Below are 23,768 nucleotides of genomic sequence, written 5' to 3'. Positions count from 1 at the left end.
GGAGAGTTTTCCAGGCTGCGGCACTTCAATAGATGGATGTAGGTTTGCTCGCTGAGCTGAAAAGTTCATTTTCAGATGTTTCGTTACTCTACTAGGTAACATTTTTAGTGGATCTCATGCGAAGCAATACTGAAAAATCCTGCTTTCTATTTATATGTTTGGCTTTTTTTGGGTTGGTGATGTCATTTCCTGTGGTGAAGTCACTTTCTGTTCCTCTTCTCAGGGGGTGGTTGATGGAGTCTAACTCGATGTGTTTGTTGAGAGTTCCGGTTGGAATGCCATGCTTCAAGGAATTCTCATGCGTGTCTTTGCTTGGCTTGTCCTAGGATAGATGTGTTGTCCCAGTCGAAGTGGTGTCCTTCCTCGTCCGTATGTGAGGATATTAGTAAGAGAGGGTCATGTCTTTTTGTGGCTAGTTGGTCCACTGAAGATGTCGCCTAGTAGGGTAACGAAACATCTGGAAATGAACCTTTCAGCTCAGTGAGCAAACCTATATCTAAAACCTCAACCTGAGCTACACATCTTCTCAAAACTTGTTAACGTCAATATATACATGAGATAATTAATGGTCTGCTCTGAAGAGTCAAAAAGCTAGGTTCGTAACTGATCATGAGGTTCAGACTGCAAGAGTGTGATTCATGTAATTCCCACAGGTAGAAGGTATAATCAACTACACCCATGTGGCTTTTAGAGCTTCCTAGGAACAAAGAAGAATATGAACAAGAAATTGCAGCTTGGAGTATCATGACTAGACAGAAATGTGACAAGTGCACAACCAGCAGTATTGTGTGTACAAACCACATAAAAATCTGAATTCAGGCTGACACCTGGGCTCAACCATAGTGATGCAGCTCCAGACCAGGTTTTGGTCAAAATATGTCAAAAATTAAATTCGAAAGGTGAGCAACTTGGAACTTAGCAAAGAATCATGGGGAGAAGTTCAATGTTAGGGTCAGGAATGGGATTTTAAGTCACCTGGTCTGGTCAGGTGCATTGGTTCGGCACATTCAATCCTGAGCATGTTTGACATTCTTTGCTCTCACTCGTGTAGGTGTAAGGTTGTTCTATAAGGGTGCAGCAGATAGTTTCCTTGTGAGGATATCTCAGTCACTCTTCAACAGAATGATAGACTTTCATTGATGTCACCAGTAGCTGACAAATAAAATGTGCCCGGATGTAATTCCCAGCTCTTGCAGTATCGCTGCAATGCACACATCCTGCCTCTAGAGGGGGGTGCACCATCGGTCTCTGCACTTCCGACAAGCCACCTGAAGAGGGCGAGCAGGGCAGCATCTGTAATACGGCAGGTCACTGATGAAGGGAAGCGTCCCAAAATTGTCGCAAGGTCCCGGTGTTTTGAGGTAGTCTCGCTGAGGAGGATGAATGGAAATTTGAAATGTAGTAGGTGTTTTCGAAGTTTGTGAAGGTAAAATACATTTAAAGATACAATACAAAAACACTGGCTTTCGCGCGGGACACAATAAACGAGTTAAGTTTGGGGGTTTTATATTTCTTTTTGTCCCTTGCAGCAGGGACGAGTGCACGTGGCTGAAGGAGGAGCGCGTGCTCCGAGTAACGTTCCAGCTCTGGGCCAGAGTTCGGTGAGTAAATGGAGCCGCGCGCTGCTCGGGGACACGGAGTGATTCTGGCACCGACTGCATGGGATCCCTGTGCCTCTCGTCGCTGCTAAGAAGGCAGATCCAGGAACCGGATTTCTACTCCTGCGTTTTCATTTTTCCTTTACGACGTTTTTAATTTTTTTATATAATCGTGACATTTAGAATTGGGTGACGGTTCTCAGCAGTTCGTTCATTTCCTAGTTCATCTAAAATCACTGGAGTTATAGCAACGAGAAGGGGCCCCTGGATTACTTTAGGGCGTGAGGGAATGGTTCAGAACCAAGGAGGCCTGAGCAATTCTAGTTTAGAAGACAGGAAGAGCTTCCCGAGCAGATAGGGCCAAGCTATGAATTTAGGAATGAACGGTTGTTTGCTCTTAAAATTCTAACGTACATTTTTAAAACTATGGTTTCCAATTCTCTTGCACTGTTCTGCGAGTCGTTCCCAAAGGTTGCTCAAGTATCCCTTTCTTAGACCTATGAATGGATTTGAAATTAGCAGCATAGAATGTTCTAACCCCAAAACAAAAATGAACTGGAATACTCAAATAGTTAGCAAGGGAAAAGTTGGAAAAAGTGCAAAGGTTTAAAGGCTTAACTCTCACGTGATTGTTATGCCACGTTTTATGAACGACCTTGTGATTTCTGAAAGAGTGGCCAAGAAAAGAAATGAGGTTTAGACAGATAATACAAGGAGGATGCAATTTAGCTGCCATGTTAGAGCAGAGGGTTTGGAAAAGTATAAACACAGTGGGTCCGAATACCATCTATTGTGAAAGGATCAGAGTTAATGTTTCAGATGTATGACTATTTGGAATGTTTCTCTGAGGAAACGACTAGAGAAATTCAAAGATATTTTCGGGAGATTTAGCCTTCGAGTTAGGAAAGCATCACGTCGAACAGACTTGGAGAAAATAAATGTCGAATGGAAATAGCAATTAAGAGGGTGGGTAATTTGAAGGTTACAGGCACAATCTGAGAAAAAGGGAATCGTGAACAGTGACCATGTGGGAGCCAGAACCGAATCTCGAGGAGGTGTATAAATCCAAAGCAAGATCTTGTGCTACAAGGTCAGTAAACAACAATGGATTACATCTAATTGACGGCAGGAACAAAAAAAACATCAGTCTGTATATTCTCTACCCATTGAAATTTGGGCGAGGTCTAAATCAAACAAAAGCATAGACCAATTAAAGGAAAGAAACCTCAAAAAGTAGCTTTAATTTTAACAAAAACAAGTCCAAATGACCACCTTTGGCTTGATTATGGTTTGTACAAACCAGTAGCTTGTTCCACAGACCTGTTATTTCCTTGGCAAGTATTTATCTTTGTCATTTGAACCAGATCATGGCTTGTATAATTTCAAAATTAAAAATCACACCAGATTATCGTCCAACAGGTTTAATTGGAAGCACTAGCTTTTGGAGTGCTGCTCCTTCATCAGGTGGTTGAGGAGTACACAGAATTTATAGGTTTACAGTCTCATGTAACTGAAATCATACATTGAAAAATACCTTGATTGTTTAAGTCTTTCATCTGTTAGAATGACCATGTTAGTTTCACTTCTTTCATATGTAAATCACGAAGCTTTTTTTAAAAGTTACATTTTCAGATTAACTAATAGATGAGACGTAACAAACAAGGTATTTTTCAATGTATAATTTCAGTTACATCACACTGTAAACTTTTGCTATAAATTCTGTGTCTTACAATTGTGTACTCCACAACCACCTGATGATGGAGCAGCGTTCCGAAAGCTAGTGCTTCCAATTAAACCTGTTGGGCTATAACCTGATTTTTAACTTTGTATATCCCAGTCCAACACCGGTGTCTCCAAATCATGTGCAATTTCAAATTGTGACCCCATTCTGAAAAGAAATAAATTTGAGTGACTTAAGTCCTCTTCAAGTAATTGTTCTTTGATAGTATAGAATTTGAGTATTAGTGAAGAAAGTTTAAAGATTTAAAGTTTATCATCTGGCATGCATTGGTATTTCTTGTGAATTGTGCTGTTTACTCTTCACACTAACGCACTATACTGTGAGAAGAGAGTGCTGATTAATTGACAAGAGGACTCTGATTATAGGCAGGTTTGCTAGTATTGGTCATGGTGTAATCCTAAGAAATGGGCCAGAGAATAATTTAACCCATTCTGAGTTGAGACAAATACTATGTCTGCAAGGAACCAAGCCCAAACATGGAAGTGTACCACACTACAGGCCCGAACGACAATTGTGAATTGGTTTCATTGTAATTTTTATCACCTTTGGAAAAGCAAAATCAAATTTGCAGGATCACAGCAAGAATTGGTTAGTGTGTTTTGAGGTTTGTAAGCATGGGCGGGAAAGGAACGGTCAGGACTTTGCTTTTTGAGAATAGCTAAAATAATATGCTGTTTGACACAATCCTCCAGTTTTTGGGATAAATGTCCTACATACTTAGCATTACACTAGCACTGAAATTGATACGCTACCCTATAAAATAGGCAGCACATTGTTTGGCTAGATGGCACTGCTGCTGTCGCGACTGCATAATAGCAGAGAGCAATAGCTAGCTTAATCTGAGACACCTCACCTAAGATAATTTGAGTGAGACTGTGTGCATTTCTCAGGATACAAGTGACTGCCTTTGGGCCGTTGATGAGTTTCTGTGATACACCACAAGAAATGACATGATCACAGTCACTTTGATCCTGCAGAATGGCTTTGACACATCTTATTTCATCAGGAAGCTTACTCAGTGAATAATAGCTCGGGTCCGACTTATGAGGTTGTTGATGAATCTTCTCGCAGCTGGATGTGTAGGAGTCCTGATGTGTACGTTGACCAGTGAAAGTAGATTTGTGTTAGGCAATAACTGGCTGACTTCTCAACTCCAATTAAAGGAGGAAAGGTGATTTGAAATCTCTGTCTTAGAGGTCAGTTTAAATGCAGGATGGAACCCATTGGGAGGTGTAAGGAAATGCTTGCATGCAACTGTGGATTGGGAAAATGGTGACATAGGAGTAATGTCACAGTGTTAATAATACAGAAACTCAAACTAATGCACAGGACACATGAGATCAAATCTGACTCTTGCAGCTGGTAGAATTAAACTTCATCAATATATCTGAAATTTGAAAGCTGGTATCAGTTTTGGTGACCATGAAACCATTGATTATATAAAACATCATCTGGTTCACTAATGGGAACGGAAATCTGCCATCCTTATCCAGTCTAGCTTACAAGTGACTTCAGACCAGTGCAGTGTGGTTGAGACTTAACTGCCCTCTGCAGAGACTGAGCAAGCCTGAGTTCAAAGGCAGTTAGGTATGGATAATAAAGGTTAGTCTTGCCAGCATTGCCCACATCCTGTGAAAAACTAAACAAAAGAATTCAAATAAATCCAACATGTCATTAACATATCAGAGAAATGCAAGGGATTGGAGATTAGGTATCGTTCATTCGAACACATGTTTTTCATGGAACCCAGCAAAGTCAGTTGAGAGAGAGCTGGGTCTAGCAGGGATCTCATGGCAACCCTGTCGATTTGGGGCATATGTGGTGTCTTTAAAACTGAACTCACCTGGACCTGTTGATACTGTGACCAGTCCCAAGTCAGCCTACCTGTTTTAAATGATGCTTGGTAATGTCCCTCATCATCTGACCATTGAATTATCCATGATAATGTCCCTTTTAGTCAGAGTCAAACCAATTAACAAAGTGTAAAATATTGTTTTCCCTTACATTGGTATATCTTACTAATTGTCATGATGGGTACAAGTTGAAAAACTCTGAGTTGTATGAGAGGCATGTGTATGATTGAGACATTCTGTGAGATAGTGAGGTGCTGGAGATCAGAGTCGAGAATGTGGTGCTGGAAAGGCACAACAGGTCAGGCAGCATCCAAGGAGCAGGAGAATTGATGATCCTGATGATGGACTTATGCCCGAACCGTCAATTCTACTGCTCCTGTGATGCTTCCTGACCTGCTGTGCTTTTCCACTCTTTAGATTCTGTGAGATGGTGAGTTTGTAATGCTTTTCAGTGGATATCTGTGTGAGTGTGACTGAAAGTGTGCAAGTGCATGGCTGAGTTAATATTCAGTTGGTAGGGTTGAATCAGTTAATTGTAATAAATAAAGGTATGTGGGGTTTCTACAACCCATGCAGTGTGCATCTTGCTCCATCCTCCTCCATGTGCAGGATGTGTTGTTACCTGAAGTGGTTCACATCCCAGATTTTGAAGCTTCAGTAGCAGGTGCCATTGCTGTGGTGTGACCAGAGATTTAGAGTTGTGTGATGACCCATTTCTGACTTGTGCACTCTGCAGCTTGAGGGTTTTCGAGAGGAGAAGAAATGGGTGCCTGAATAGGAGAAAGGGCCGAAATTATTTGAGAATGGAACCAGGTATAAGCGATTTCACTTGTACGGATAGATGAGCAAATGGAGTTGTTCTCCTTGACGGAGAACGTGGAGAGGAGGTTTGATAGATGTATTCAAAAGCCTATAGAGCCTGGAATTGTGTTCCTACTAGTGTAAGTGTCAAGAGTGAGAGGACATTGGCAAAAGAATCGATCACCATAAATTAATGGTGACATGTGGCAAAACTCTTTACACAGCGAGTGGTTGTGATCTGGAATGTATCATTTGAGAGTCTGTTGGTGACAGATTCAATCTTGGCTTTCAAAAGGGAATTAGATACTCATTTGAAAGGAGAGAGTTTGCAGGGCTTCCAGAAAGTTGCATGAGTGGAACTAACTAACCAACCATTAGCCAAATCCTCAAGGGCCTCTAACTGAGAACAGTTGGGCGTTGCTTACTAGTCTTGAGTTTCTCCCAGATCTTCATATTATCTACAAACCTTCAGATTGTTCCCCATAACAACAATGTACATCTAGATGAATAGTAGAAATAATAAATTGTAATTACCCTCACCTTGTCGAGTCAGTATTGACTCATTTCCAACTAATCTCCAAAATGAAATCCCACCTATAACATCTGACCCCCAAAGCATTTTTCAAGACAGTTTTCATTCAGTTTTCATGCAAGCTGAGGCTTTGAATTGCATTAGAAACATTTTCTCTGGTTCTTCAAATTCCAAAAAGTATTTGGAGTCCAGAAAATGTAATGAGCTTATCCCAACTAATACCTTTTGACTTCATCAAGCAGTGGCAGCTCAGTGGTTAGCACTACTTCCTCACCGTGCCAGGGACCCAGGTTCAATTCCACGATCAGGCAAACTGTGGAGTTTACACGTTCGCCCCTTGTCTTGCGTAGGTTTCCACTGCTCCAGTTTCCTCCTACTGTGCAAAGATGTGCAGGTTAGGTGGATTGGCCATGAGAGATTGCCCCATAGTGTCCAGATATATGCAGTTTAGGTGGATTACGCATGGGGGATGCAGGGTAACAGGGATAGGAGTCTAGATGAGATGCTCTGTGGACAGTTGATATGAACTCGATGGGCCGAATGGCCTGCTTCCACACTAGGGATTCTGAGTACGAATGCACGGACTTGCTTTGATCACAATTGCGTTGCCTGAAAGGATAGTGGAAGAATATTTAACAGGTTTTGCATGGCAATTAGTTAAATAAAGGGGAAGAATTTAAGGTTATTACAAAAGGTGGTGAAAATTTAAGCTTTCTAATTAGATGCAAGAGCCAGCGTAACAATAAGGCGGCTCAGTGGTTAGCACTGCTGCCTCACCAGGGTCCCAGGTTCGATTCCAGCCTCGGGCTACTGATTGTGGAGTTTGCACGTTCTCCCCGTGTCTGCGTGGGTTTCCTCCTAATGCTCCGGTTTCCTCATACAGTCCAAAGATGTGCAGGTTAGATGAATTGGCCATGCTGAATTGCCCATAGTGTTAGGTGCATTAGTCAGAGGGAAATCGGTCTGGGTGGGTTATTCTTCATAGAGTCAGTGTGGACTTGTTGGGCCGGCGGGCCTGTTTCCACACTGTAGGGAATCTAATCTAAGTTTTCCTGATATTTAGTTCTTTGCTTAAGGGATCATATAGCATACTTAGTGATTCCTTCAGGTATCTTTCCAATCCTTTCCTCAAAGTTTGGAACTACATTGGCTGCCATGTAATCTAAAGAAACAATCCAATGCAAGCTGTTAGAGATGCAGAATGTAAAGACACAGACACTGCCCCCATCACTGTCAAGACTTTCAGGTAGACATCATCTGGACTAGATTTGATAATGTTAAAAAAACTATTTAAAGAATTTGCTGGCTGCTGTGTGAATGAAGAAGAAATGGAAACAGTCACAGGATTAGCAAGGGCCAAAAAAATGGCTTTCTGAATCCAGAAACAAGAGAAATTGTTTAAGGGCAGCAGTCCATGGAGGCAGCTGAACCTAATTTTTACAGTCTTGCTAGAAGTCCAGAAGCTCTCGCGTGATGTTTATGTATAGGAGTTGTGGAGAGATTTAAGACCATAGATGGAGGTGAGGTGTCATTGTTTTTCACATTGCGTTTCCTGGAAGTAATTAAGTCATATTTGGTTCTTGATTGGGTTGCAGCCCTGAATATATTCTTAAAATACATCATGAAGCACATGCATTGTCTTCATCACTTTCTGTCCCGAATAATAGCCCATTTTGCAGTGTTGATTAACTGAATTTCTACACTATATGACTGACCCTGTTCCTCCAGTAATTGAGCAGTTAGTTCCTGATTTGAAGCTGCAACAATGTGATGCATCCACTTATCTCTTTGTAACGTGTTCATGGTGAATTGTGACTGCTCAGAGAAATGAACTGATGCTCATGCACCCAACTATGAAAACTTAAATCTGTTTTTTCCTTTCAGAGATTTTGATTGTGATGTCTTTTCGAGGAGGTTTTGGTAGAGGAGGACGAGGAGGTGGCTTTGGTGGAGGAAGAGGAGGGCGAGGAGGTGGAGGATTTCGTGGCGGAGGACGAGGAGGCTACAATACAGGATATGATCAGGGACCTCCTGATAGAGTGGTTGGTAAGACGATTACAATCGGTTTAAAATACCACCATCCTAAACCACAGGATCATTGCTATTCAAGTAAATATTTGAAATATTTCTGTGGCTCAATCATTAGTTTGCTTCGTCTAACGATTACTTTTTTTCCCCCAGGAATTAGTGAAGCAGACTGGCTAAAGATGTTACTAGCTATTTGGTCTTTCCTAATTACACAAATAATTCAATTTTGTTTTTTCATTTTATCCGTTCATAGGATATGGGTGTTGCTGGCTGGGCCAGCATTTATTGCCCTTCCTGGTTGCCTTGAGAAGTAGTAGTGAGCTGCCTTCTTGAACCACTGCAATCCACATGCTGTGGGTTGACCCACAATGTTATTATGAAGGGAATTTCGGGATTTTGTCCCAGCGACAATGAAGGAATGGCAATCTATTTCCAAATCAGGATGGTGAATGGCTTTGAGGGAAACTTGCGTGTTATGGTGTTCACATATATCTGTTGCCCTTGTCTTTCTAGATGGAAGTGGTTATGAGTTTGGAAGTTGCTATCTGAGGACATTTGGTGAATTTCTGCATCTTGTAGATTGTACTGCTGCCACTGAGTTCGGTGGTGGAGGGAATGGATACTTGTGGATGTGGTGGTGATTAAGCAGGTTGCTTTGTCCTGGGTGGTGTCAATCTACTTGAGCATTGTTGGGACTGCACCCATCTAGGCAGCTGGGGAGTATTCAATCATACTCATGATTTTAGATTGTGGACAGGCTTTGGGGAGTCAGGAGCTGAGTTACTTGGCCGCAATATTCCTAGCCCCTGACATGTTCTTGTAGCCACTTTCTGCTAATTTTAGTTGAGTATCTGATCAATGATAACCCCCAGGATGTTGATTGTGGGTGATTCGATGATAATAATGTCAGTGAATGTCAAGGGCCAGTGGTTAGATTGTCTCTTATTGGCATTTGTGTGATAAGCATGTTTGCAGATGGAAAGTTATATAATGCTTCCAATTTCTCACTTACCCCTGTGATAAAGCAGAACTGAATGCTCATTGGTGAAGGATTTCTGTCGGCACGGTAGTTCAGTGGTTAGCACTGCTGCACAGCGCAAGGGACCCAGGTTAATTCCAATCTCAGGTGACTGTCTGTGTGGAGTTTGCACATTCTCCCTGTGTTTCTGTGTGGGTTTCCTCCGGGAGCTCTGGTTTCCTACCACAATCCAAAGATGTGTAGTTTAGGTGAATTGGTCATGCTAAATTGCCCATAGAGTTAGGAGCATTAGTTAGTTAGGGGGAGTGTTAGTGTGGACTAGTTGGGCTGAAGGGCGTGTCTCCACATTGTATGGAATCTAATCAAATCTATTTGTCAAGAATACTGACTGGTTGTGCTTGAATGTGAAATGATCTACAGCATTGCACATGCAGACCTTACTTACCATTGCACGTTGCCACCATGAGTAAGGTGTATTTTCCATGTGTGCTGTACCCTTTACGCAGCTTCACACACAGTTAATAAAGTGGGGTGACGGTGTAGGTGCAATTCCCCCTATTTGCTTGAAGGCACACGTGCATATCATGATGCTGTTGACCCACGTGAGTTGGTTGGGATACCAGATTTGATCAACTCGTGTAAGCAGCAATTTTGCAGTTCATTCTAATGCAAGGTAGGCCCTGTACTGGGGTTATTCAAAGGACACTCGCCATGTAACTAAGACAGTTTGTTGTGCTGCTGCAAAATTCATGGAATCATTGTGGTGAGTGGCTGGAACAATTTGGAGGTTTCTAGCTGATAGCAGAAAGGGAGGAAGTAACATTGCCTTGCGACGATCACCCTCCTGTCACTGTGGTACAATTTTATGAACGTGGTAGCAGTAGGAAGCCATTTAGCCTCTTGAGCTGGCACTGTCATTTCAAACCAATCATAGCTGATCATTCACCTCAGTGCCACTTTACAACGTTAGCTCAATGTCACTTGATGTCCTTAGTATCCAAAAATCTATTGTTTTTGGTTATGGAGATTTGAAAGTTTTTTGGGATGCAGAATTCCAAAAATCTGTGACCTCTCTCCCCAAAGATATTCCTACTGAACTCCATCTTAATGGTGTGCAGTTCTACGTATATCCACATAAATGTGACATAAATTTTGATCTGTAGGTTTAATGAGATTATACATGTCTAATATTTGCTTTCCTTTAAATGTAGAATTGGGACATTTCATACATCCTTGTGAAGACGAAATTGTTTGCAAATGCACCTCTGAAGAAAATAAAGTCCCGTATTTCAATGCACCAGTCTATTTGGAAAACAAAGAACAAATTGGAAAAGTTGATGAAATATTTGGGCAGCTCAGAGATTTTGTATCCTTTTCATGAGTTAGTGTTGTGAAAGAATTTTAACTAACATGTTTGCAAAGTTGATCGCAACATAATGTTGCATTTGAGGGTATTGTATCAGCCAGCATTTTCTTTGAAACCAAAGGAAAATCACTGCACAGATCGAGGCTGGCAACCCAATATTTCCGTATTAGAAGAATAAACTCACTATCGATTTTACTCCCACTTTCCGGTGCCTGGTTCGAAGCCTTGCAGGGAACAGTGCTTCAGATGCAGATCCAGATTCCTCTTGTTTTGAAATAGTTGAAGATTTCCACTTCAGTTACCAAACTGGGTAATACATTCCAGGCACCCACCACCGTTTGGCAGAGCATTTCCTTGTGTCTTTTACCAATCATCTTAAATCTGTGCCCCTTGATAACTGACTTCTCCACTGTCTGAGGGAAACCGGTCTTCCTGGCCACACTATCCAAGCTCCTTCTTATTTTGTGGACCTCAATTAACTTACCCCTCAGCTGCTTCTGTTCTAAGGAAAATAGCCCCAGTTTATCCAATCTCTGTTCGTTGTCAGGTCTTGAAAACTGCAGCAATATTCTTGGAAATCTCCTCTGTGCTGTCTTGTAGCATAATCATGTCCCTTCATGTCATGCAGTAATCAGAATAATGCACAAAATTCCAGTTGTCTAACCACTGTTTTGTGTAGGTTCAGCATTATATCCCTAATTCTATATTCATTACCTCATCCGATGAAGGAAAGCATCCCAAATATCTTCTCGACCACCTTACCTACTTACCTGCCAGGGACCTCCTGACCACTATTCTTCTCAACCCCTCCCATTTCTTTGTATATTCCCTTACTTTATTTGCCCTCTCCAACAAATGGATATCTTGCAATTCTCTGGATTGAATTCCATTTATCATTTTACTGCCCACTGAACCAAACCATCGCTATCTTCCGGCAGTCACTACTTCACTACAGCTACTAGCTAGTTTATACCTGACAAATTTTTGAATCATGTGCCTCACATTTAAGTCTAAATCAATAGTACATACCATAAATATGGGAACTCAAAACTGAGTCCTGTGGAACACCCCTAGAAGCCATTTTCCTTTTGCAAAAACATCTGTTGATTATTGTCGTTTGTTTCCTGTCACTAAGCCAACTTTGGATCCAACTTGCCACCTCATCACGCCAAACACATGCACGCACACGCATCACCTTTGCATTCTGTGGGTTTAATTTTCTGATCAGTAGGACCTTGTCAGGTGCCGTAGTAAAATCTGTCAAGAAGTTCTAGGCTAGGGAATGCTTTCACGTAGCCCTTCAATACAATGTGGATAAGTACTCTACCAGGATCTGCAAATGTAGTCTCAAGATTAAGATGAACAAAACAGTTAGAAACGTTCAGTGCTTGTCAAGGAAAATCAGTAAAATTTCATGTTTTACATAGTGAAATGTGTTAATGCAATTTCTGCACCAGAACCTGTACTCTCTAAAACTTTCATACTCTCTTTGACATTTTGAGGTGATTTTGGGGTAGAACAGGACTTCAATCAGATGGGCGGAGGAGTGGCAGGTGGAGTTTAATTTAGATAAATGAGATGCTGTATTTTGGAAAGGCACATCAAGGTGGATCTTACATACTTAATAGTAAGATCCTGGGGCATGTTGCTGAACAAAGACACCTTGGAGTGCAGATTCATAATTCCTTGAAGGTGTATTCGCAGATAGGGTAGTGAAGAAGTTGTTTGGTACCTTGCCTTTATTGGTCAGTGCATTGAGTATAGGAGTTGAGGGAGGTCATGTTGCGGCTGTTCAGGGCATTGGTTAGGTCACTATTGTTTGCAGTTCTGGTATCCCTGCTAGAGGAAGGATTTTGTGAAACTTAAAAGGGTTCAGAAAAAATTCCCAAGAATGTTTGCCAGGATTGAAGGGTTTCAGCTCTTGGAAGAGGCTGAATAGACTGGGGTTATTCTCTCTGGAGCGTCAGAGGCTGAGGGGTGACCTTATAGAAATCATGAGGGACATGGATAGGATAAATCAGCATGGTCTTCCACCCAGGGTAGGGGGAAGGGTCCAAAACCCAAGGGCATAGGTTTAAGGTGAGAGGGAAAAGATTTGAAAGGGACCTGAGGAGCAACCTTTTAGCGCTGAGGGTGGTGCATGCATGGAATGAGCTGCCAGAGGAGGTGAATGGGTACATGATTAGAAAGGGTTTAGAGGGATGTAGCAAATGGGGCTAAATAAATTTTCGGATATCTGGTTGGCATAGATGAGCTCGTCTAAAGGATCTGTTTCCATGATGTGCATCTCTCTGGGTAAGTATGCATATCCCCATTTCCTTTTATTTCCCTTCTGGTCAGCTTTCATTTCTCCTCTGCTGCTTTAGCAGGGTGTGAGAGTAAATGTCAGATATTCACCAATATGAGATATGAAAGGGAAAATTTATAAGGAGGTTTATTCCTGGGCTGGCCTAGACCTGATTGCTTACTCGATGTGCATCTTAAGGAAGGGCACAGAGGGTCTGATGAAAATTTAAATTAAAAGACGTATTGATTGCTTCAAAAAAATTGTAGCACTTTCATTTATAATTACTCACAAGTTTACAGCTTGTTGCTATTGTATATAAGTTGCGATATCTAATTTTCCTTAAGTGACATTAATAGTACTTTTCAGTTAAATTATCAGATAACATGAAAGCTGCTTCTTTTAAGAAACTACAGAAGGTAGGTTTTCTTGTGAAGATTGGCAAGTAAGGAAAGTTGTAGTTACTCTCCTTTGAAAATTGAGAATTTAGGGGAGAGTAATTTGTAGATCCCACCAAAAGAATTGAGAATCTCAGTTAACAGCCTATTTCTTCAGTTGTGATTGAAATTTATATTTGCACAAATCAGTCGCAAATTCCATCTAGCAATATTGGTTTTTGGATGCTTCTGCAAATATGGCAATGTCACGCGAAAGCGATTTAAGTTGTCAAACGTAAGAGTGACATTTTATTATTGGTTTGTCTTTCTTTCTCCTTGAAACAGTTTCTTAGAGATGCATTTGAAATGGGCCTTTTTGTGCAGACTTTAGTTGTTTCTGTCTTTCCCTACAGTTCTACATCGATCCAGCTAAACTACTCCCTCTTCAGCGATTCTTACCTCGGCCACCTGGTGAGAAAGGCCGAGGGAATGGAGGTCGTGGAGGAGCCCGAGGGGGGCGGGGCGGTGGATTTGGAGGACGGGGCGGTGGATTTGGAGGACGGGGCGGTGGATTTGGAGGAAGAGGCGGTATGATGTCTACCATTCACTGAACATTTGTCGATTATTGTAATTAATACTGATTGCCTTGGAAAGAGGTAGAATGTTGTCCTGTGTGAAGCAGGCAGAGATTTGTGAAAGTGAGAAAAGTGAAGGATGCTATATTCCTGATAACCAAATGTGAAGGAAGAAAGTAGAGCCATCTTTACCTAGTGTTGATTTATTCACAGAGTATCGTTACAGGTATGATATGCTTAAATCCTAATCCACCCCCATTAGTGTCACTTTGCTCTTTTATTTTTATCTAATCTACTGTCTTGTGTTACGACACACCTCAGTGGCTATTAGTGAGGTGGAACCTGAACCTGGACCTCCTGGCTCAGAGGTAGGGAACCACTAAACCCTGAATTGTGTTCAAGGAAGCATACAATTTATGCCAGTCAGTTGTATACACTTACCTGAATTGATACATTCAGAGCCATCTGGTGTTAACTGTATATCAAGGTGTTGTTTTGCAACTGATACAAAAGTGAGACCTGAATAATACTTTTTCCCCAATAATCAGTTGATACTTTATCATTGTGAGTGAGCCTTACTTTGCTTTTAATACTGTATGCTATAGTGTGGATATGAAGCTGAATTTGCAATGAAAGAGAACACTGAAGAGGTTGTTCACATAACATAGAGTTTCTTACTTAGGTTTTGTGATTTTTTTTTTCTGCCTACGATCAGCAATGGGGTTTTAGATGAAGTTGATTTCAATCTATGCTTCCGTAGTCCTCAGGAAATTCCGTGACATTAGAATTGCATGAATAAAAATTACACCACAGAACAAAGCGATTTAGCCTATCATCTCCATGCTGGCTGTGAAAGAGCTATTTAGTCTAATCTCACCATTTCACAGCAATTCATGTTCTTTTGTATGTGCAAGGCATGTTGAGGTTGTTGCATAATTTACACTTTCACATACCTATAGCATTCTGATATGAACTTGATGGGCTGAATCACCATCTGTGCTGTTGTAATAAGCTGCCAATCATCATTGCTGTAAATTAGGGAGTGCCTTTTTGTGTGTTTATTGTAACATTGGTTCTGTCATTAACATGTAAATCGAAGTCTATTATTTTAATACCTGTAAATTTAAATGGTCATTGGAAAAACATATGGATGAGAATGGAATAGTGTAGGTTGGATGGGCTTCAGATTGGTTTCACAGGTCAGCACAACATCAAGGGCCGAAGGGCCTGTACAGTGCTGTAATGTTCTATATTCTAGATTGGCAAATTTAATAGCTGAAAATGTGTTGCTGGTCAAAGCACAGCAGGCCAGGCAGCATCTCAGGAATAGAGAATTCGACATTTTGAGCATAAGCCCTTCATCAGGAATGAGAGAGAGTAGCCAAGCAGGCTAAGATAAAAGGTAGGGGGGAGGGACTTGGGGGAGGGGCGATGGAGGTGGGATAGGTGGAAGGAGGTCAAGGTGAGGGTGATAGGCCGGAGTGGGGTGGGGGCGGAGAGGTCAGGAAGAAGATTGCAGGTTAGGAGGGCGGTGCTGAGTTGAGGGAACCGACTGAGACAAGGTGGGGGGAGGGGAAATGAGGAAACTGGAGAAATCTGAATTCATACCTTGTGGTTGGAGGGTTCCCAGGCGGAACATGAGGCGCTCCTCCTCCAGCTGTCGTGTTGTTATGTTCTGCCGGTGGAGGAGTCCAAGGACCTGCATGTCCTCGGTGGAGTGGGAGGGAGAGTTAAAGTGTTGAGCCACGGGGTGGTTGGGTTGGTTGGTCCGGGCGGCCCAGAGGTGTTCTCTGAAGCGTTCCGCAAGTAAGCGGCCTGTCTCACCAATATAGAGGAGGCCACATCGGGTGCAGCGGATGCAATAGATGATGTGTGTGGAGGTACAGGTGAACTTGTGGCGGATATGGAAGGATCCCTTGGGGCCTTGGAGGGAAGTGAGTGTGGAGGTGTGGGCGCAAGTTTTACATTTCCTGCGGTTGCAGGGGAAGGTGCCGGGGTGGAGGTTGGGTTGGTGGGGGGTGTGGATCTGACGAGGGAGTCACGAAGGGAGTGGTCCTTGCGGAACGCTGATAGGGGAGGGGAGGGAAATATATCCTTGGTGGTGGGGTCCGTTTGGAGGTGGCGGAAATGACGGCGGATGATACATTGTATACGGAGGTTGGTGGGGAGGTAGGTGAGAACCAGTGGGGTTCTGTCTTGGTGGCGGTTGGAGGAGCGGGGCTCAAGGGTGGAGGAGCGGGAAGTGGAGGAGATGCGTTGGAGGGCATCGTCGATCACGTCTGGGGGGAATCTGCGGTCCTTGAAGAAGGAGGCCATCTGGGCTGTGCGGTGTTGGAACTGGTCCTCCTGGGAGCAGATGCGGCGGAGACGAAGGAATTGGGAATATGGGATGGCGTTTTTGCAGGGGGCAGGGTGGGAGGAGGTGTAGTCCAGGTAGCTGTGGGAGTCAGTCGGTTTATAATAGATGTCTGTGTTGAGTCGGTCGCCTGAGATAGAGATGGAAAGGTCTAAGAAGGGGAGGGAGGAGTCTGAGACAGTCCAGGTGAATTTGAGGTCGGGATGGAAGGTGTTAGTAAAGTTGATGAACTGTTCAACCTCCTCGTGGGAGCACGAGGCAGCGCCGATACAGTCATCGATGTAGCGGAGGAAAAGGTGGGGGGTGGTGCCAGTGTAGTTGCGGAAGATGGACTGTTCCACATATCCTACGAAGAGGCAGGCATAGCTGGGGCCCATGCGGGTGCCCATGGCAACTCCTTTAGTTTGGAGGAAGTGGGAGGATTGAAAAGAGAAGTTATTCAGGGTGAGGACCAGTTCAGTCAGTCGAAGGAGGGTGTCAGTGGAAGGGTACTGGTTGGTGCGGCGGGAAAGGAAGAAGCGGAGGGCTTTGAGTCCTTCGTGATGGGGGATGGAGGTGTACAGGGACTGGATGTCCATAGTGAAAATAAGGTGTTGGGGACCGGGGAAGCGAAAATCCTGGAGGAGGTGGAGGGTGTGGGTGGTGTCCCGAACGTAGGTGGGGAGTTCTTGGACTAAAGGGGACAGGACCGTGTCGAGGTATTGGGAGATGAGTTCGGTGGGGCAGGAGCAGGCTGAGACAATGGGTCGGCCGGGGCAGGCAGGTTTGTGGATTTTGGGTAGGAGGTAGAAACGGCGGTGCAGGGTTGTGGGACTATGAGGTTGGAGGCGGTGGATGGGAGATTCCCCTGAGGTGATGAGGTCATGGATGGTCTGGGAGATGATGGTTTGGTGGTGGGAGGTGGGGTCGTGGTCAAGGGGGCGATAAGAGGAGGCGTCCGCGAGCTGGCGTTTGGCTTCAGCGGTATAAAGGTCAGTGCGCCAAACTTATGGCTGTGCTACCTTGAAATGCAAATCAAGAGCCAAAGCATCAAGTGCATCATTCCGTCCTTTAGTACTTTGAAAATAGATTTTATTGGCGCTGCTTGAACGTGCTAAAGTAATAAATAGCTTGAAAATCTGGGCTAAATGGAATTGTAGAAACACCTTTATAATGTGAATCCCCTGTGGCATTGATAATGATTTATGCTGAAATTTGTAATTCAGCATGGTCCTACACAATGCTACTCTCGCTTCTGCTCATGTTCAGTCCAACAGAAGGAACTTCTGTTTGTTAAAATTGCTTGGAAATTATTTTTTTTCCTGAAAAAAGGATACTGAAAATTTAGTGTATTTGTACCAGTAAAGTTTTATGGACTTAAATTATTAAAATAATTTGAGCTAGTGGATGTGATATTTGGAATCAAACAGCAGTTGGCGGTAGATTACATTTTAAAAATTTATCCTTTCATTTTTGCTTCATGTCCAGGTGGTTTCAGGGGAGGGAGAGGAGGAGGTGGTTTCAGAGGAGGCAGAGGTGGTGGAGGGCGTGGCTTCAGAGGTAAGTGAAAAGTGCTAACAAATGTCAAAAAAGTTGCCTACTGAATTCAATATCTTGTAATCTCCTTTGTCGCTCCAACACCAAATCATTGCTCATTTTGGTGATGTTGATTGTTCAATTCAGATAGTACACTGAAGGATTCAAGGGTCAGCACTGGAATTTGACACTGATCATACTGAACGATTAGCTTATTTGTAGGAATGTCCCTACTTTCTCATATACAGGCATATGCTGTAGCATTCTGTGCAAGCAAAACTTAAAAAGAATTATGTTTAAATGTTCAGAGTCCTTTAAACAGTTATGATCTGTTTTAAAGTACATCAGATGCTCGAAATCAGGACGTTATTTTTCCATCTTAACAACTGATACACAGCTGAGTCAGAAATTAATGCCCCATTCCCATTCTTTCCATTATTAGCTCTGTGTCCTTTAGGCGTTTATCCAGTTTTCTTCATAAAGAAATTTATCCGCTTGCACATCATTCCTGTTGTCTATTTTAAATTTCTGAATAACTGTCAGTATTTCCCTTTTTGGTGAAGGAGTCAAACTAAATGGTCACTCAGTTCAGAATTCAGTGCACTTTTAGAAATTCATAGAACATTACAGCGCAGTACAGGCCCTTCGGCCCTCGATGTTGCGCTGCCTTGTCATACTAATCTGAAGCCCATCCCACCTACACTATTCCATGTACGTCCATTTGCCTGTCCAATGACTACTTAAATGCACTTTAAACTTGGCGAATCTACTACCGATGCAGGCAAAGCGTTCCATATCCTTACTACTCTGAGTAAAGAAACTACCTCTGATATCTGTCTTATACCTATCTCCCCTCACTTTAAAGTTGTGTCCCCTCGTGTTTGCCATCCCCATACTTGGAAAAAGGCTCTCCCTGTCCACCTTGTCCAACCCTCTGATTATCTTTGTATGTCTCTATTAAGTCACCTCTAACCTTCTCTCTAACAAGAACAGCCTCAAGGCCCTCAGCCTTGCCTCAAAAGACATTCCTTCCATACCAGGCAACATCCTCGTAAATCTCCTATGCACCCTTTCCAAAGCTTCCACATCCTTCTTATAATGTGGTGACCAGAACTGTACACAATACACCAAGTGTGGCCGTAACAGAGCTTTGTACAGCTGCAGCATAACCTCCTGGTTCCGGAACTCAATCCCTCTATTAATAAAGGCACTGTATGTTTTCTTTCAGGGATCTGTGTACATGGATACCGAGATCTCTCTGCTCATCTGCACTCCCAAGAATCCTACCATTAGCCCAGTACTTTGCATTCCGATTACTCCGTCCAAAGTGTATCACCTCACACTTGTCCGCATTAAACTCCATTTGCCACCTCTCAGCCCAGCTCTGCATCCTATCTATGTCTCTCTGCAACCTACTACATCCTTCGTCACCGTCCACAATTCCATCTACCTCAGTGTCATTCCCAAATTTGCTAACCCACCCTTCTAAGTCCTCATCCAGGTCATTTATAAAAATGGCGAACAGCAGTGGACCCGACACTGACCCTTGCGGTATGCCGCTAGTACCTGGACACCAAGATGAACATGTTCCATCAACTATAACCATCTTTTTTCTTTCAGCAAGCCAAAATTTGACCAATATTCACCTATTACTGATCCACTTATAACTTCTCAAATTCTGCAGGTCTTTCAATAGCTTTATTTACCAATTGGATACAGAACTGACTCAAAGGTACAAAACAGAGGGTGGTAATGGAGGGTTGGTTTTCAGACTGGAGGCCTGTGACCAGTAGAGTGCTACAAGGATCAGTGCTTGGTCCACTACTTTTTGCCATTTATATAAATGATTTGGATGTGAGCATAAGAGGTATAGTTAATAAGTTTCAAATAACACCAAAATTGGAGGTGTAGTGGACAGCGAAGTGGACAGTATGGGGCCAATGTTCTGAGAATCGGCAGATGGAGTTGAATTTGGATAAATGTGAGGTGCTGCATTTTGGGAAAGCAAATCATAGCAGGAATTTAACACTTAACGGTAAGGTCCTAAGAAGTGTTGCTGAACAAAGAGATTTTGGAGTGCAGGTTCAAAGCTCCTTGAAAATGGAATCCCAGGTAGTAAAGAAGGCATTTGGTATGCTTTCCTTTATTGGTCAGAGTATTGAGTACAGGAGTTGAGAGGTCATGTTGTAGTTGTACAGGTCATTGGTTAGGCCACTTTTGGAATATTGTGTGCAATTCTGGTCTCCTTCCTATCAGAAGGATGTTGTGAAAGTTAAAAGGGTTCAGAAAAGATTTACAAGGGTGTTGCCAGGGTTGGAAAATCTGAGCTATGGGCATAGGTTGAATAAGCTGGGGCTGTTTTCCCTGGACCATTGAGGCTGAGGGGTGACTTTATAGAGGTTTATAAAATAGTGAGGAGTAGGATAAATAGACAAAGTCTCTTCCCTGGGACCGGGGAGTACAGGACTAGAGGGCATAGGTTTAGGATGAGAAGGGAAAGATCTAAAAGAGACCTAAGGGGCAATTCTTTCACACAGGGAGTGGTACGTGTATGGAATGAGCTGGCTGGTGGATGCTAGTGCAATTGTAACATTTAAAAGGCATCTGGATGGGTATATGAATTGGAAGAGTTTGGAGGGATATGGGCCAGGTGCTGACAAGTGGGACTAGATTGGGTTGGGATATCAGGTCGGCATGGATGAGTTGGACCAAAAAGTCTGTTTCTGTGCTATACATCTCTATGATTTTCGATCAGTGGTGCTGGAAGAGCACAGCAGTTCAAGCAGCATCCAAAGTGCAGCGCATTGGACGTTTCGGGTAAAAGCCCTTCATCAGAAATAAGGGTGGAGAGATAAGCTTGGGGAGGTTGGGGATGGGGAGAGAGTAGCATAGAGTACAATGGGTGAGTGGGGGAGGAGACGAAGGTGATAGGTCAGGGAGGAAAGGGTGGAGTGGATAGGTGGAAAAGGAGCTAGGCAGGTCGGACAACTCCGGACAAGTCATGGTGACAGTGCTGAGCTGGAAGTTTGAAACTAGGATGAGGTGGGGGAAGGGGAAATGAGGAAACTGTTGAAGTCCACATTGATGCCCTGGGGTTGAAGTGTTCCGAGGCGGAAGATGAGGCGTTCTTCCTCCAGGCGTCTGGTGGTGAAGGAGGCCCAGGGCCTCCATGTCCTCGGCAGAGTGGGAGGGGGTGTTGAAATGTTGGGCCACGGGGCAGTGTGATTGATTGGTGCGGGTGTCTCGGAGATGTTCCCTAAAGCGGTCTGCTAGGAGGCGTCCAGTCTCCCCAGTGTAGAGGAGACTGCATCGGGAGCAACGGATACAATAAATGATATTAGTGGATGTGCTGGTAAAACTTTGGATTCCACATCCTTGGCTCCTTTAGGGCCTTGGATAGAGGTGAAGGAGAAGGTGTGGGCACAGGTTTTACAGTTCCTGCGGTGGCAGGGGAAAGTGCCAGGATGGGAGCGTGTGTGGTAGGGGGGTGTGGACCTGACCAGGTAGTCACGGAGGGAATGGTCTTTGCGGAAGACGGAAAGGGGTGGGGAGGGAAATATATCCCTGGTCGTGGGGTTTTTTTTGAAGGTGGCGGAAATGTCGGCGGATGATTTGGTTTATGCGAAGGTTTGTAGGGTGGAAGGTGAGCACCAGGGGCGTTATGTCCTTGTTATGATTGGAGGGGTGTGGTCTGAGGGTGGAGGTGCAGGATGTGGACGAGATGCGTTGGAGGGCATCTTTAACCACGTGGGAAGGGAAATTGTGGTCTCTAAAGAAGGAGGCCATCTCGTGTGTTCTATGGTGGAACTGGTCCTCCTGGGAGCAGATACGGCGGAGGCGGAGGAATTGGGAATACGGGATGGCATTTTTGCAAGAGATAGGGTGAGAAGAGGTGTTATCCAGGTAGCTGTGGGAGTCGGTGGGTTTGTAAAAAATGTCAGTGTCAAGTCGGTCGTCATTAATGGAGATGGAGAGGTCCAGGAAGGGGACGGAAGTGTCAGAGATGATCCACGTAAATTTAAGGTCCGGGTGGAATGTGTTGGTAAAGTGCCGAAACGTCGATTTCGCTGCACTTTGGATGCTGCCTGAACTGCTGTGCTCTTCCAGCACCACTGATCCAGAATCTGGTTTCCAGCATCTGCAGTCATTGTTTTTACTTTATCTCTATGATTTTACCTATCCTTGCATTTTCAGGGTATTGTCCCACTTGCTAATTAGGTCTCATTGTTCATCTATGGCCTTCTGTAGCATTCCGCTGCATGTATGCTCCAATTTCTTTGAGTTGCTTACCATAGTGAATTACTTTACACTCTTAATTGCATTTGATACGCGCCCATGTACAGTAGTCTACTAATCTATCCATCTCTGAATCTTCTCCAGTTCTCTTTGCTGTTTGCCATACCTCTGACCAAATCAATTGCGTATGCCCAGAGCAAAAGCAAATCTAGCACTGCTCACGTACAACACCTCCACACCTTTGATCAGTATTTCTGATACACTTTTTATATTTTCCAGACTTTCTCCTCTTTTTATACACCTGTGATTTTAATTTGACTTATGTGAGACCTCTTTCTCAAATGCCAAGTGAAAATCCATTTGCTGCATTGTCTTTATTTATCCAGTCAGTTCTTGCATAGCAGTTTAAGTTACAGAATTATATTTCCCCTCACCTCTCCATCACTATCTGCTCCCCTGTCTGTTATTTTCTGGAATAAATTGGTTGAATATTGGAAGTCAACCCTAAACCTGTCTGCACACTCCTCTTCCCTTAATGGGTATTGTTGCAGATGTTCCATTCTGTTCATAGCTTGTCATGATTTACTCTGTTATTGTTGTTTCTGATTCACATGCTATAATTTTCTCCAACAGGTGGAAGAGGAAGGTGAAATTGCAAATGTTTGAAGATTGAGCAGCAACCTCCAAGTTTATTGCTTTGTTCCTTATTTTACCAGATATGAGCTGCATCAAGTTGAAAGTTTTTTATCTTTTAAAAAAATGTGATTTATTGCATGCAGGATGTTTTTGTATTATTTGCATTGTTGTATATTTGAAATAAATGCATTTGAGGGTCCAGTGTACCACTCAGAATTTGTTTGTACAGTGATAGAAATGTCAATATCCTGATAAATTAGTTCTGAACACATTTGTACACAAAAATGCGAAGCATGTAAGTTGCATTATACAAACATAATACAATGATATACTGATTATGATAGGTCCACAAAATAGTACAGCATGAGATGATTTTCCAATGTGATATTTGTTTGAAAAATAAATGTTTTTACATAAAGGTGTGAGCATATAAATTATATCTGAAAATCAACCGAGTGCAACGATGCACTTATCAGTTGGACTATTTTTTTAAATTAAATAATGGGATGTGGGTATTGCTGGTGAGACCAGCATTTATTGCCCATCCCTAATTACTCTTGAGAAGGTAGTGGTGAGCTGTATTTTTGAGCTGCTGCTGCAGTCCATTTGGTCCTGGTAGATCCATAAAGCTGTTTTGACCCAGCGACAGTGAGGGAACGGTTATTATATTTCCAAGACAGGATGGTGAGTTTTCATAAAACCTCTGTGTGCTTTTTCAGTCTGTGGCAGCTGACAGGATCCCCTGTAAGATTTGATGCTTTTTTTTTTGAGTACCTTTAAAAACAAATTTTCATCTATTCAAATTAAGATAATTCTGAACTACTTTTATGTATAGTAGCAAATTTCATGTTGGTGCATTAACTGCAGGACTGCTTTATTTAGCACCAGTTG

The 23,768-nt window shown here is 43.0% G+C and overlaps 1 protein-coding gene across 1 annotated transcript; it reads left to right on the top strand.

Annotated features, from left to right (window-relative positions):
• The first annotated feature begins 1,273 nt into the window (after positions 1 to 1,273).
• gar1 (GAR1 homolog, ribonucleoprotein) lies at positions 1,274 to 23,255 on the top strand. Its single transcript, XM_060826697.1, has 8 exons — positions 1,274 to 1,426; positions 1,530 to 1,601; positions 8,410 to 8,571; positions 10,744 to 10,898; positions 13,542 to 13,601; positions 13,973 to 14,147; positions 17,958 to 18,029; positions 22,875 to 23,255. Exons 3-8 carry the CDS (start codon positions 8,424 to 8,426, stop codon positions 22,889 to 22,891), a joined length of 627 nt encoding a protein of 208 aa, XP_060682680.1. The 5' UTR covers positions 1,274 to 1,426; positions 1,530 to 1,601; positions 8,410 to 8,423; the 3' UTR covers positions 22,892 to 23,255.
• Positions 23,256 to 23,768: the final 513 nt, after the last annotated feature.

Source organism: Hemiscyllium ocellatum, chromosome 1 (genome assembly GCF_020745735.1).
Source record: "Hemiscyllium ocellatum isolate sHemOce1 chromosome 1, sHemOce1.pat.X.cur, whole genome shotgun sequence".
Lineage (NCBI taxonomy): Eukaryota > Metazoa > Chordata > Chondrichthyes > Orectolobiformes > Hemiscylliidae > Hemiscyllium > Hemiscyllium ocellatum.
Note: the sequence above shows the minus strand (reverse complement) of the source record. Positions and strands in the feature narration are given on the sequence as shown.